Genomic DNA, 14,067 nt, shown 5'->3' on the forward strand with positions numbered 1-14,067 from the left:
GGGGAAATGAACTCTTATACATTTCTGGTGGCAGTGTTAAATGTTCCAACTCCTTTGAAGGACAGAATTTAGCAACATCTGGTAAAGCCGAAGGTACATCTATCCTACAGCCCAATAACAACACTCCTCTACTCTAGAGAAACTCACACATTGTACAAGGACACATGTAAACCAGGTTCATGATAGCATTTACATAATAGTAAAAAACTAAAGCCAAGTTAACTGTACTTCAGTAATGGAGTATATAAATGAACTGCAGTATATTCACAAAATGAAATACTAAAAAGAAACTGAAATGAATAAGCTCGCTCTATATACATGAACATGGATAAAGCTCTTATGGAGGCAGACTGCAAAAGGAGCCTATGTATAATAGCATATCTCTAAAAAAGTCAAGACTTTAACACAATAAACACTAATAGATATTTACATATGAAGCAAAAGTATAAACACGTATATGGGAATCATGCACACAACATTTGAGAAAATGGTTACCTCTTAGGGAGGGAGGAGAATGGGACAGTCAAGACAAATAAAACGAAATATTAACATCTACAGTTTGGTAGTGGTAAAGCAAATGGTTATCGTCCGCTGTTTCTTTATATTCTCTACATGTCTTTTATTATACCTTCTGTGTGTATTTGAAACATTTTCTAATCTTAAAAAGAAAAAATCGGATACAAAATACCAAACTCCAAAATGAACTGCTCTTACAATTTTAAATACTTACTTCTTTGCGTTGCCTTCTGTATTTTCAACAATGCCTTCAATGTTCTCTACTAAATTAGTCAATGTTATCTTTTCCAACACGTAAAAATCTTCTGCACAGAAATCTTCATCTAAAGGTCCTAAGAACTTAAAAGCAGTTATATTATTGTATATCTTCTATAAGATACCAATTTGGGACAAGTATTTTCTTATCAAATAGATATTTCTTTAAGCAAATATTGATCAGAGATTAAACAGATGGTGGCTATTAATCCCACCATTTACTAAGTCCCTTGGGAAACAAGAGAAAACTATTTCCTCACTTTGATATTATAAATAACATTTGCATCAATACCAAAATCAATGTGGCAAAAAAATCAGCAAATTATTTCCATTTGAAAGTTTTATTTTGAGACATAATGCTTCCAAAAACCTAAAGCTTTTCATTCTAAATAAGTTATGAAAGCAACTGTCTATATTCCATAAGTCTTTTAATTTCAGTATTTTCCTATTTAATCTGTAAATTGTAGTCTACACTATGTAGATATGAATATATAAACAAGGCATAAAAGAGCAAAAACCAAGAAACAAATCCCACAATTACTTACTAATACCAACCAATCTTCATCTAACTGATGCTGTATAAACTGTTTGGAGCACAGCAAGGTCTTGTAGGTTAGCTTCAAACCAGTAACTACAGAGCGGGGAAGCTGTAAAATTACCAGATACCTGAATTTCTCAGGATGGCTATCCCACCACAACCACCCCAACTCTACTACCGTTATCATTTTCTGGAAAAGCTAATACGTGCATCATCATAATATTATTAACATAAGCCTGATGTAGAAGGTGAGCCCTGACATAGTCTTATGCACTAAACAATTAGACTTAATGACAAACAACTAGAAAACATGTCAATCTGAATGAAATGGTTGCAGTGGATTTTTTTTTTTTTTTTGCGGTATGCGGGCCTCTCACTGTTGCGGCCTCTCCCGTTGCAGAGCACAGGCTCCGGAAGCGCAGGCTCAGCGGCCATGGCCCACAGGCCTAGCCGCTCCGCGGCATGTGGGATCTTCCCGGACCGGGGCACGAACCCGTGTTCCCTGCATCTGCAGGCGGACTCTCAACCACTGCGCCACCGGGGAGGCCCTGGATTTTTTTAAAAAATATATATATTTATTTATTTTTGGCTGTGTTGGGTCTTCGTAGCTACACGCGGGCTTTCTCTAGCTGCAGCAAGCAGGGGCTGGCTATTCTTCATTGCGGTCTCTAGGCGCGCGGGCTTCAGTAGCTGTAGCACGCGGGCTCAGTAGTTGTGGCTCGCGGGCTCTAGAGCGCAGGCTCAGTAGCTGTGGCGCACAGCCTTAGCTGCTCTGCAGCATGTGGGATCTTCCCGGACCAGGGCTTGAACTTGTGTCCCTGCATTGGCAGGCGGATTCTTAACCACTGGGCCACCAGGGAAGCCCTGCAGTGCATTTTCTTACTTCCCCTTCATATGCTTCTGCAATTAATATTTTCTAAAAATTAATGAAATATAGTTCTTGAATCTTTTCTCATTTGCTCACATCAAAGGTGATATTAGCTGGAATGTTGGCATCCAGCTAAACAAATACCATGTTCACTTTAAACATAAAACCTGGGCTCTTAAAAGTACAAAAAATGGACACTGTAATACTAAAAGTAAACATATAAACATTTCATTTCCTTAAGATTTGCTATCATTTTTAAGGTAACTTTCAAAGCACTTTTTTTTTTTTTTTTTTTTTGTGGTGTGCAGGCCTCTCACTGTTGTGGCCCCTCCCGTTGCAGAGCACAGGCTCCGGACGCACAGGCTCAGCGGCCATGGCTCACGGGCCCAGCCGCTCCGCGGCATGCGGGGTCCTCCCGGACTGGGGCACGAACCCGTGTCCCCTGCGTCGGCAGGCGCACTCTCAACCACTGCGCCACCAGGGAAGCCCTCAAAGCACTTTTAATGCTGTATTTTTTTTGACTGTGAATAGGAGAGGCCTGGAAAATAGTTGAATTTTATCTATACCACTTATAGTGACTTGAGTAGTTTTGTTAATAACTTAGAATAAGGAACTAAAATCTCAAATTATTTTCCTAAGGGATGAACAAGATTGGGTATCTTTACTGATTAAATTCACCAGAAAACCGGCTCTATTGCACCTATGTAAGTTCAGTGTCAAACAGCTAGCAGAAACTTGGTTCTTCTGTGTCTTAGTTCTTCTACTTAAAGATGAATATGATGTTTGTGGAATAAAGCAACTTAAATAGTATAAAATCACATAATGGCCAAATTGGGAAATGGAACATTAAATTTGAAAATCACGTAATAGTACAATAAAACCTATCTGGAGCTTATATCTTCTTTACAACGTTTTGGAAATGTGATTTTTCAGTTATACAGAATAACTGCTATAACAGAAATGCATTACCTCATTTGACAGATCATTACAATTTTAGAAAACTCTGTTAGAATGTTCTTCCACATACTGAGCTAAAAATCTCTCCCCACTCGTGGAAGCTGGATCAACTGGGCTTGATTCTATACTGACTCTCAATGAATACAACGCAAATCAAGTCTATAAATGTACCCATACTTCCCATGATAGCCTTCAAATATTTAAAGAGAAAACAGAAGTTAATATTTACTGAAAATTTACTCTTTGTCTGGGGCTGTTCTATGTGTTTTATGTGTAAAAGTATATTTAATCTCTCTGGCAGCTTTAAAACAGACTATTACCTTTTCCATTGTGCAAATGAGGAAACCAAGTCTTGCAAAGGTTATACAATTAATGGTGCAACCAGAATTTGAATCCAGATTCGCCTGGCTAAAACAAAAGGCCTTGTTTGTTTCCCTTCTCTCTGCCACACCATGTCTTTCATCAGTTTGTAAATATGTAACATGATAAAAATAAATATAATTATAGCAATAGCATTATTTAGGGTTTTGTTTAATCTTAAAATATATAGATTTTTAATTCGTTAGCATGGCAGTAAGAAAGTATGAGATCATCATTACACCCCAGTTTTCATCATTTATAAACAATTTTAACTTTGAATATGTTTCAATTCTAATGTAAACATTTGGACAGGTTCAAAATGAAGATTGATTCTAAAATGTCAGAATTATTTTAATCATTAAACTGTCTGGTTCAGAATTATAACTATCTGTTACAGTTGTTACGATTATTGTGTTTCATAGCATTACTCTGAGACACAGTATAATATTACATTATAGTTCATAAACCATAGTACTGATTTTCAGATATATCATACTTTTGTATTCAAACCACAGTCCTACATATAAAAGGATAATCAAAATTACAATTTTCCATTAGTCGACACAAAAAGTCAATGTAATCTGACTTAATATCTATCTCTAGCCCCAACCTCCCCCTGAATTTAACTCATACGTTCAGCTGTCTACTCAACCAGTCTACTCAGAGGTCCAGAACTGAACACTGAACTCTTAATATGTCCAGAACTGAATTCTCTATCTGCCCTTTCCACTCCTTCTGAACAAGCCTACTCCTCCTGCAGTCTTCCTTACCTTAAAACAGTGGCAGCTCAATTCTGCCAGTCACGTAGTTCTCTTACATTCCACCGTAAGTCTGTCAGAATTCCTGGTCATCCTCCACAATACATCTCACGCCTACTTCTCCCTACTTCCACTAGAGCCATTCTGGTCCAGGCCACCATCACATCTCACTTGGACTGCTGTAATAGCTCCTAACTGGTTTCTTAACACCTACAGTCTATCCTTGATGTAACAGCCACTAGTAATCCAAATGAAACGTCAGTTCATGTCAATCCCCTGCCCAGAACCATGGGCTTCTCAACTCATTCAGAGTAAAACCCTACCTGACCTGGCCCCCAGGTACTTCTCTCCTGTTCTCTTCATATCTGCTATTCCTAGAACACACAGATGTGAGCTCATCTCAGGACCTTTGTACTCACTGCTCCCGCTACCTAGAACGTTCCCCTTCCACATATGCAACACGGCTTGCTCCCTCACCTCCTTTGGTTCTCTGTCCAAATAACACTTTATCAGTAAGGACACTATTTTTTTTCGGTCCCTGCCCACCAAAGTGTAAACGCCACAAAAACATGTTTGTTCACTACTATACTCTCAGATTCTAGAAGAATGTTTGGTTCATGGCAGATGCAAAATTATATCTAAATGTTTTTGTCAATTTCAAGGAAAGTGAGAAGAAAACAGTTCTAAGAGAAATAAGTTGAACAAAACTATAATATTTGTTATCACTAATATTGATAACAATATCTGAATTATATTAAACAATGACAAAGAAACCATAGGGTAGCTTTTCCGTAATGTATCAACATAACCAAAAGGCAAGGTACCAGATACAGCAGGCTGTAATTTTTTCTTTTTATCTCTTAAAATGCCTGACAGAGCCGAAGGTAGCCATATACTTTAAAACTGTTCTAAAAAGTTAGATTTCTTCCCAAAGCAACTGTTGAAAAAAAAAGCAATGCCATTTTTGGGCCTTCACATAGCTCATTATCAAAATTCACTAATATTTTATATTACTGTAATAATAAATGGCAACTGTTGTCACCAATTGTAAAATAGCACTGTACACAGATGAACCCACGTCTATTTTTAGAAGCTAACACAATTAGCTCAAGAACTGTTACACTGAAGCAGAAATATGTGATTTGTGGATGCTTGAGGATATGAGTCCCTCACTATTCTCCAATTTCGATTATTTATAGATTCAGATAAGCATGCAGGTGAATAGAGCTCATAAAAATGTAGAAAACAGAGAAGACACTACAGCTTTGAAGATGATTTAGGGATACATAATTTGATGCTTCAAGCAGAGATGAGGTCAAACACACTGCATTAGTTGATTTCTAAATATACCTAAGCACCAGATTCAATTTTTAAAAACTTAAACCATTCCTGAGAAAGAAAACCAGACTATCATACTAAAAAATATTAATAAGTAGCTATCATCCACTAATTTTGTATGTATCCATTAAAACTCCCTAATTAATCAGAAACACATTTGTGATATACTAAGAGAAAAAAGTGTGATATAAAATTATATATATAAAATAGCATTACAATTATGTATTTAAAAAGACAGACATGGCTATGTAGAGTAGAAAAAAGGGTTAGACGGTAAAACAATAAACTATTAATAATAAATTTTATTAGGATGGTGGGAGTAAGAGTGATTTTTACTATAGATTTTAAAAGATTATATTAATAAATACTACTTTATAGTTCAAAACTTGCAGTATTGTTATTTAACATATTCAATTGTAGAAAAAAGCGACAATAAGAAAAAGATGTCAAAATGTACTTTTTACACCTACTTACAACAGTGATCAATTACAATGTTGTAATGTATACAAAATTGTTTGTTCTAATATTTCTATTATAAAAGCTATCCCCAAAGAACATCCTCAGCCGCATTCGATGTTATCACCAATGGGAGGGAGGGGTGAAGAAACAGGTACTGTGCCACGAACTGGACATCTCAGTGGCCATTTTATTTATGCTGAGACCTGTCTGGCATGTCTAGCACATGAGCACCATCCTCTGTGTGTGCTGCAACAGGTATGTTGTGACAGAAAACGTTTGACACCCCTGTATCACAGTGTCACTGAGAAAAGTGAGCAATTGCTTTTCTTTACTTACTTTCCCATTGCTGACAACACCTATTTCTCCAGGACGCAATTTAAGTACATCTTGACAGAACAACTGGTGAGTTCGAAAAATATTCACTCCAATGGTATTATATTTTTTCTCAAAAGCATTTTTATCCATTCCCTAAGGTATAAGTTAAGAATGATAAAACCAGTAAAAGAACAGTAAATACATTAAATAATTTTTAAAACATAGCCTACTTTAATATATTAGTATAAAATTTAAAATTATATTAACTTGTGATTTTAAAAAGTACTATTTTGTTCTGAAACCACATTTAAAAAAAGAATCCTTCTTTGGCAAGGCAATTACAATATCTGTAAATCCTGTTACAAGTAGATACAGTTTGCTACTCATTCTTTGAGAATTTTGGGTGGATTACTGATTAGTAAAATGCTAGGAAACATCAATTTAAATAAAATTTAACATTAAACAATGAAATACAATGTCTATTAAATTCTAAATTCAGTACCTCCATTTTGGTGTGTTCAATTAAAAAAAATATTGTTTAAAATAGAAATACTCTGCTCATTCCATTATACCAATCCCATGAAACCAATTTAGTAATAGTGCATTTAAACTCTGAAATACAAAAGTAATCTCCTCCATCTCAGTGTGTATCAAACTTTAATATGCACACAAATCACCTGGGTGTAGATCCAGGGAGGGCCTTACGTTCTGACTTTCTATCACATTCCTGGTACTCCTGCAAGGTCAGAAATGTTCCCCTGCGCTGTCCAACACACAGCCACAGATGGGCACTGAGCGCTTGAAATGTGGCTAGTATGACTGAGAAACTGAATTTAAATTTAATTTAATAAGTTTAAAATAGCCGCATGAAGCTAGTGGCTACAGTATCAGACAGTGTAGCTCTAGATCTTTATTTCCAAAACCTCTGTCTCAGTCAACCCCTCTCTGACCACAAGCTGCTGACCTTCCAGCTCATTCATCCCAGTGTTACCAGACCAACCATCACTCAACCCTTTAGTCCACTGACCCTACCACTTATTTACTGTCCATCACACTTTCCATATTATCATTTTCCTCCTAACCAAGTTATACCCCAGGGCCCTTTACTATAATAATAACATTCCATGCTCACCTCCCTTGGATGCTTCCCCTCAGTTATATTCACCTGGCAAAACCTCAACTCTGGCTAAACACAACTCTGCTTACTCTACAACTGGATCCAAACAGCGTTAGGACAGCTGGAGAAAAACACGCAGCCAACATTGATCTCACTTTCAATTTATGGTCATTAACCTCAAGTGGCCCTCAGAAATCTTACTATAATGTTTTAAATTCACTTTCTCACTCGCAGAATAATAGAAAAATATTTGACATTTTCTCCTCTACCCTCGAACCTCTAAGAGCACCTACTCCCATTCTAATACTTAGCTAATGACTTGACCTTCTTTTTTTTTTTTTTTTTTTTTTTTTTTTTGTGGTAGGCGGGCCTCTCACTGCTGTGGCCTCTCCCGTTGCGGAGCACAGGCTCCGGACGCGCAGGCTCAGCGGCCATGGCTCACGGGCCCAGCCGCTCCGCGGCACGTGGGATCCTCCCGGACCGGGGCGCGAACCCGGCTCCCCTGCATCGGCAGGCGGACGCGCAACCACTGCGCCACCAGGGAAGCCCGACTTGACCTTCTTTTGAGAACAAAATCAATCAGAAGTACTCATCTTGCTACCACCAAATAAACCTACCCCATTCTTAAGCCAATACTTACAGCTTGTGCACTGGATCCCAGCACCTCTTACCTACGCAAGAACTATCCTCCCACTTTGCTCCGCTCCATATCATCTTTTCTCATTTTCTGGATGGACTGTTTTCATCAACATACCAAAAATAAGTGAAATCCTTCCATGACCTCAAGTCCTATTCTAGCTACAGAATATTTCTCTGTTCCCCATATAGGAAAATTCCATTAAAAAGCTACCTATACTTGCTGTCTCTGTTTCCTGATTTCCTATTCTCTCTTGAATCCAGTTCACATTTATGCCTATCACTTCACTGAAACTGTTCTTATCAAAGCCACCAATGACCACCTTAACAAATAAAATGGTCCATTATGAAGCCTAATTTCAAGAAATATGGCATAGTTTATCATGTCCTCCTTGAAATACTTGCTCCAGTTGGCTTCTAGGATATCACACTCTCCTGGTTATCTTCCTAACTCAGTGGCTGTTCCATCTGTCCCCTCTACTGGATCATCCTTTTCTTGCGTTCCTCTACATGTTGGAATGTTCCAGGGCTCTTTTTCAGTCCCTCTGTTCTCCAACCCCTGCCCCACTCACTTCCAAGGTATCTCATCCAGTTTCTTAGCTTTAAATTATGTATAATGTTGATGACTCTCAAAACAAAACAAAACATTATACCCTCCATTGATTCCTACACTTATTTACTAAATTGTCAACTCAACATCTCCACTTGAATGTGCAACAGGCATCTTAACACATACAAAACTTAACTCTTGATCCCCTATGTATCGAAATCTTCTCTTCATCAAGACTTGCCCATCTCAAAAAAAAGACACCACAATTCTAGCTGTTCAAGCCAAAATCCTTGAGTATTATTTTCACATGTCACATACAATTGTCAGCTAATCAAGCTGACTACAGTTGTAACAAATATTATGTATACACCATCTCACCATGTCCACCACCAATATCTACTCCAAGACACCATTATTTCTTTCCTGGATTGTTGCAATAGCATTCTAATTGTTCATCCTATTTCCACTCTTGTTTACCTACTATCAAATCTTCACACGGCACCCAGAGTCATCTTTTTCAAGATTATTTATCTCACGAGATTCATCAATGACTTTCCATTATACTCAGAAAAAATTTCAATTCCTTACCATGGCCTATGAGTACCTGAAATATCTGGGGTTATGTTTGTGAACTCATTTCCTACTAGTCTCCCCATCACTCTACTTTGGTCATGATGACCTTCTGCCTATACCTCAAACCTGGCAAGACTGTCTCTGTGTCAGGCCTTTAGACCTGCTGTGTTCTGAACCTGGTATATTCTTCTCTGTGGGAAAGTCTGTAGACTTTCCATGGCTTGACTTCTCATTTCATTCAGAGCTCTGCTCAAACATCAGCTCTTTAGAGATTCCTTCCCTTGACCACTCCAGTTAAAAGAGCATCCCTCAAACTGTTTACTTTCTTATATTTCTTTATATCTTTCCAATACCACTTACCTGGTCTTTCCCATTACAATGTAAGCTCCATAAGAACTGGGACTCTATCTGCCTTGTTCATAAGTATTATCTCCATTGTCTGGTAGACAATCAAATATATTTTGAATGGATTAATGAATATTTCTTCCATAGGATCAGCTTCTGTCTTTAGAAGTTTCCCTGTACTGGACCCCTTGAGTGAAATAACTGAGGATTATTCACATAATCCTTTAACTCCTAATTCTTCACATAAGTACATATCCTAACTAGAATGTCTTTAACTTTAAGGATCATGAAGTAGTAGATGAAATATATGAAATTTGATTTGTTAACTGCCTCTATGCAAAGGTGTATCATGTAACATGCATCTTTTCCCACTGTAAAGGAAAGTTTATTATCCCCGTTTGATTATACTTAATGATTTTTAACATATCTCCAAGCACACTGACTTATACTTTTGAAATATGAAAGATACTTATTTATTATTTCAAACAAATAGCTACTGACCTCAGTAAGGAATGTTTTAATTTTATCTCCAGAGTAAATGGCTGTAGCAGTTTCTTCCTCTGCCAGTTTCCTGAGAAAGTTTCTCAAAAAGCTGTTTTTCAGTATAAGAAAAGCTGCCAGAATTCCTCTGGAAATAGCTGTGTTATCTTCATCTATTTTTGATGTAGGATTATAAATAACTCCCAACCGACCATGAACACTTATTTCCTGCAAAACACATTTATAGGTGAAAAATATCAGTATCTTACCTATCCTTTTACAACTGAACTTTCTTCTTTCCAATTAAGTTTGCTCGCTTTACCATACAACATCTTTCACTGCCTTCCTGTTGAATGTATTGAATAAGGCATACCACTGAAATAGTCTAAAAACAATCATTTTATTAACTAATTCTCTCCTCTTTGCATCATGATTCTTTTGGCCTCTTTTTGTATGTGTGTGTGTAAACTAACACACATAAAAATGCACAAAATAAAACTGTAGAGCTGAGTGAATTAACCCACAAAATATCGCCCAGGTCAAGAAATAGAGCACTGTCAGCAACCCAGACATCTTTCATATCCCCTGCCAATTACTTCACCTTCCCACTTTCCTAAAGACAACCACTATCTTGTCATTCCTAGTAATAATATTCTTGCTTTTCTTTATATTTTACCACCTATGTTTTCATCGTTAAACATTTAATCGATTTTGAACGTCACATGAATGTAATCGTACACTATATATCCTTTTGTGCTCTTTTTCCATTCCACATGATTGGGAGATTCACCAACACTATTTTGAGTAGCTATAGTTGCTTTTTTTTGGTACCATACAGAATTCCATATGAATATACCCTCCTTTATCCATTCTACTGATGCTAGACCTTTGAATTTTTTTCACTTTGGCACTCTACAAACACAATATACATATCTTCAACTTTGGAGGATGTTAAAGAGTTTTTCAGGATAGTTGGACTAATTTTTACTCCCACCAGAAACATATGAAAGTCCCACTACCCCAGAGCCTCATAAACATTTTGTATTGTCAGATTTTTTAATTTAAATCATTCTGGTGGATGTGTAAAGATATCTCATTAGGTTTAATTTGCTTTTTCTCATCACTAATGATATTAAACTTTCTTTAACATGTTCATTGGCCTCTTTTCTGATTTGTCTGTTGAATCTTTTGCCAGTATTTCATTGGAGATAATTACCTTTTATGTACTGAGTTATAAGGGCTTCATTTCCAAGACTTGAGTGCTTTTTTGGTTATCCGTATGCAGATAACTTCTGCCAGTCTGTGGCTTGCCCTTTTATTCTCCTGCTGGTGTGTTCTGACAAAAAACAGTCCCTAATTTCAATGTAGTTGAATTTACTGGCATTTTTCCTCATTGCTACTGGGTTTTGTGTTCTGTTTTACAAATCTTTCCCTTCTCTCAAGTCCTAAAGATAACCTTTGTTACCTTTGAGAACCTTTATTATTTTGCTTTCTATGTTTAGATCGCTATCCATTTGGAATTGATTTCTGAGTGTGATGTGAAAAGGAGAAAGTTTAAGAGACCACCCTTACTGCTCTTTAAGGTCAACTATTCATAAAGCACGTGTAGTATATACATGGGTCTGTTTCTGGATTCTCTATTCTTCTTTCACTGCTCTATTTTTCTATCCAAATTGCTTTCAGTTATATAGCTTTATGAAAGATCTTGATACCCAGCAGAGCAATTATCCTACCTTCCTCTTCTTGAAGAGTAACTTAGTTATTCTTGGTCTTTTGAATATCTATATAAATTTAAGAATCAGCTTGACAATTTCCATAAAACATGCTCAGATTCATATTGGACTTGCATCTAACCTATACATCAATTTGGGAAGAACATCTTTAAAATAGTGACTCTTTCAATTCATGATTATGGTACATCTCTGTAAGACTTCTGAATTTTCTCTCAATATTTTATTGTGTAAAAGTCTTAAACATATTATGTTACATTTATTCCTAGCATTTGATATTTTTGATACTATTATAAGTGATATTTTTATTTAAAATGCATTTCTTATCTGTTGCAACACTTAGCCTTAATTCTGGTATACTGACCTGTTAGGCAGCAACCTGGTTAAACTAAAAAATGAATTCTAATAATTCTTTGTGGATTTATATGTATTTTCTGTATAAACAATTTGGCAAAATGACAGTTTTAATTTTTCCTTTTTGATTTTTATACTGTTTATTCCTTTATTCACTTGTTTAGGATTTTTGCACCTATGTCCATGAGTAAGAGTGGCCTACATTTTTCCATTCTTATATAATGCCCTTTTATGCATTTGGTTTTGAAGTAATGCTGACCTTGTACAATGAGTTAAAATGTATTGCTTATTCTTCTATTCTCTGGAAAAAAATCTGTGTTAGATTGATGCTTGGTACAGTTTACTAGTATGGTCATATAAGTCTGGGGTTTTCTCTTTTGACTATCTTAAATTACAGATTTAATTCCTTTGATAACTAAAAATGCCGTCTTCCTACCTCTGTCAGGTCCACAGAATCTTGAGTAATATCCCCTCTTTCTATCAGAGCACTGACTGATTGGGTCTGCTTCTTCATATTTCTTGACCAGTTTTACCACGTGTTTCTATCAATTCTATTAGTCTTTTCAAAGAACCAAATTTTGGCTTTGTGGACCTTAACTACTGTATGTCTTCTATTTCATTACTTTTTGTTCTTATCTTTATCTTCCTTTTCCTTTACTTTCTTCGATAGAAGTTTAAGTTGCTGTTTTTAAATTTTAAGATTTGTGCTTAGATGACTGATTTTTCAACCTTTCTTTTTTTCAGATATAACATAGTTTTAGTTGTATCTGTCAAGTTTTAATGTCATTCAAATCTTAATTCTTTCAAAAAATATTTTCAAACGTGCATTTTTGTATCAACAGGTTACACAGAAGCATTTCTTAATTTCCAAATATACAGAGATGTTCTAGTTTTCTTTTGGTGATTGATTTCTAACTTAATTACACTGTGGTCAAAGAATATACAGTTGATCTTTCAACAACACAGCTTTGAACAGCATGGGTCCACTTAAAAACAATTTTTTTTCAGTAGTAAATACTACAATACTACATGATCTACGGTTGGTTGAATCTGCAGATGTGGAACCCTGAACACGGAGGGCTGACTATAAGTTATAAGTGGATTTCTGACTGCTCAGAGGGTCAGTGCCCCTAACCCCTGCATTGTTCAAGGGTCAACTGTACTTTGTATAATTGAAGAAGATATAACAATTGTGAATATTTATGCACCCAACATAGGAGCACCTCAATACATAAAGCAAATGCTAACAGCCATAAAAGGGGAAATTGAGAGTAACACAATAATCGTGGGGGATTTTAACACTACACTTACACCAATGGACAGATCATCCAGACTGAAAATTAATAAGGAAACACAAGCCTTAAATGACACATTAGACCAGACAAACTTAATTCATATTTATAGGACATTCCACATGAAGCAGCAAAATACACTTTCTTCTCAAGTGCACAGGGAACATTCTCCAGGATAGATCATATCTTGGGTCGCAAATCAAGCCTCAGTAATTTAAGAAAATTGAAATCGTATCAAATATCTTTTCGGACCACAACACTATGAAATTAGAAATCAATTACAGGAAGAAAAACCTGTGAAAAACACAAACCTATGGAGGCTAAACAATATGCTACTAAATAACCAAGAGATTACTGAAGAAATCAAAGAGAAATAAATACCTAGAAACAAATGACAAAGAAAACACGACAACCCCAAACCTACTGGATGCAGTAAAAGAAGTTCTAAGAGGGAAGTTTATAGCAATACAATCCTACCTCAAGGAACAAGAAAAATCTCAAGCAGCCTAAACTGACACCTAAAGCAACTAGAAAGAACAAACAAAACCCAAAGTTAGTAGAAGGAAAGAAATCATAAAGATCAGAGCAGAAATAAATGAAATAGAAACAAAGGAAACAATAGCAAA

The 14,067-nt window shown here is 36.2% G+C and overlaps 1 protein-coding gene across 2 annotated transcripts in view; it reads right to left on the reverse strand.

The window, feature by feature from the left end:
- UGGT2 (UDP-glucose glycoprotein glucosyltransferase 2) overlaps positions 1–14,067 on the reverse strand; it is a 167,372-nt gene that overhangs the window by 59,555 nt on the left and 93,750 nt on the right. For both annotated transcript variants that reach the window (XM_055089472.1, XM_007106999.4), the window contains exons 21-23: positions 10,087–10,293; positions 6,386–6,517; positions 731–855 (exon numbers count right to left, since the gene is read on the reverse strand). In XM_055089472.1, the coding sequence (XP_054945447.1) occupies positions 731–855; positions 6,386–6,517; positions 10,087–10,293 (464 nt within the window). The remainder of the gene's footprint in view (positions 1–730; positions 856–6,385; positions 6,518–10,086; positions 10,294–14,067) is intronic.

This window comes from Physeter macrocephalus, chromosome 13 (assembly GCF_002837175.3).
Source record: "Physeter macrocephalus isolate SW-GA chromosome 13, ASM283717v5, whole genome shotgun sequence".
Lineage (NCBI taxonomy): Eukaryota > Metazoa > Chordata > Mammalia > Artiodactyla > Physeteridae > Physeter > Physeter macrocephalus.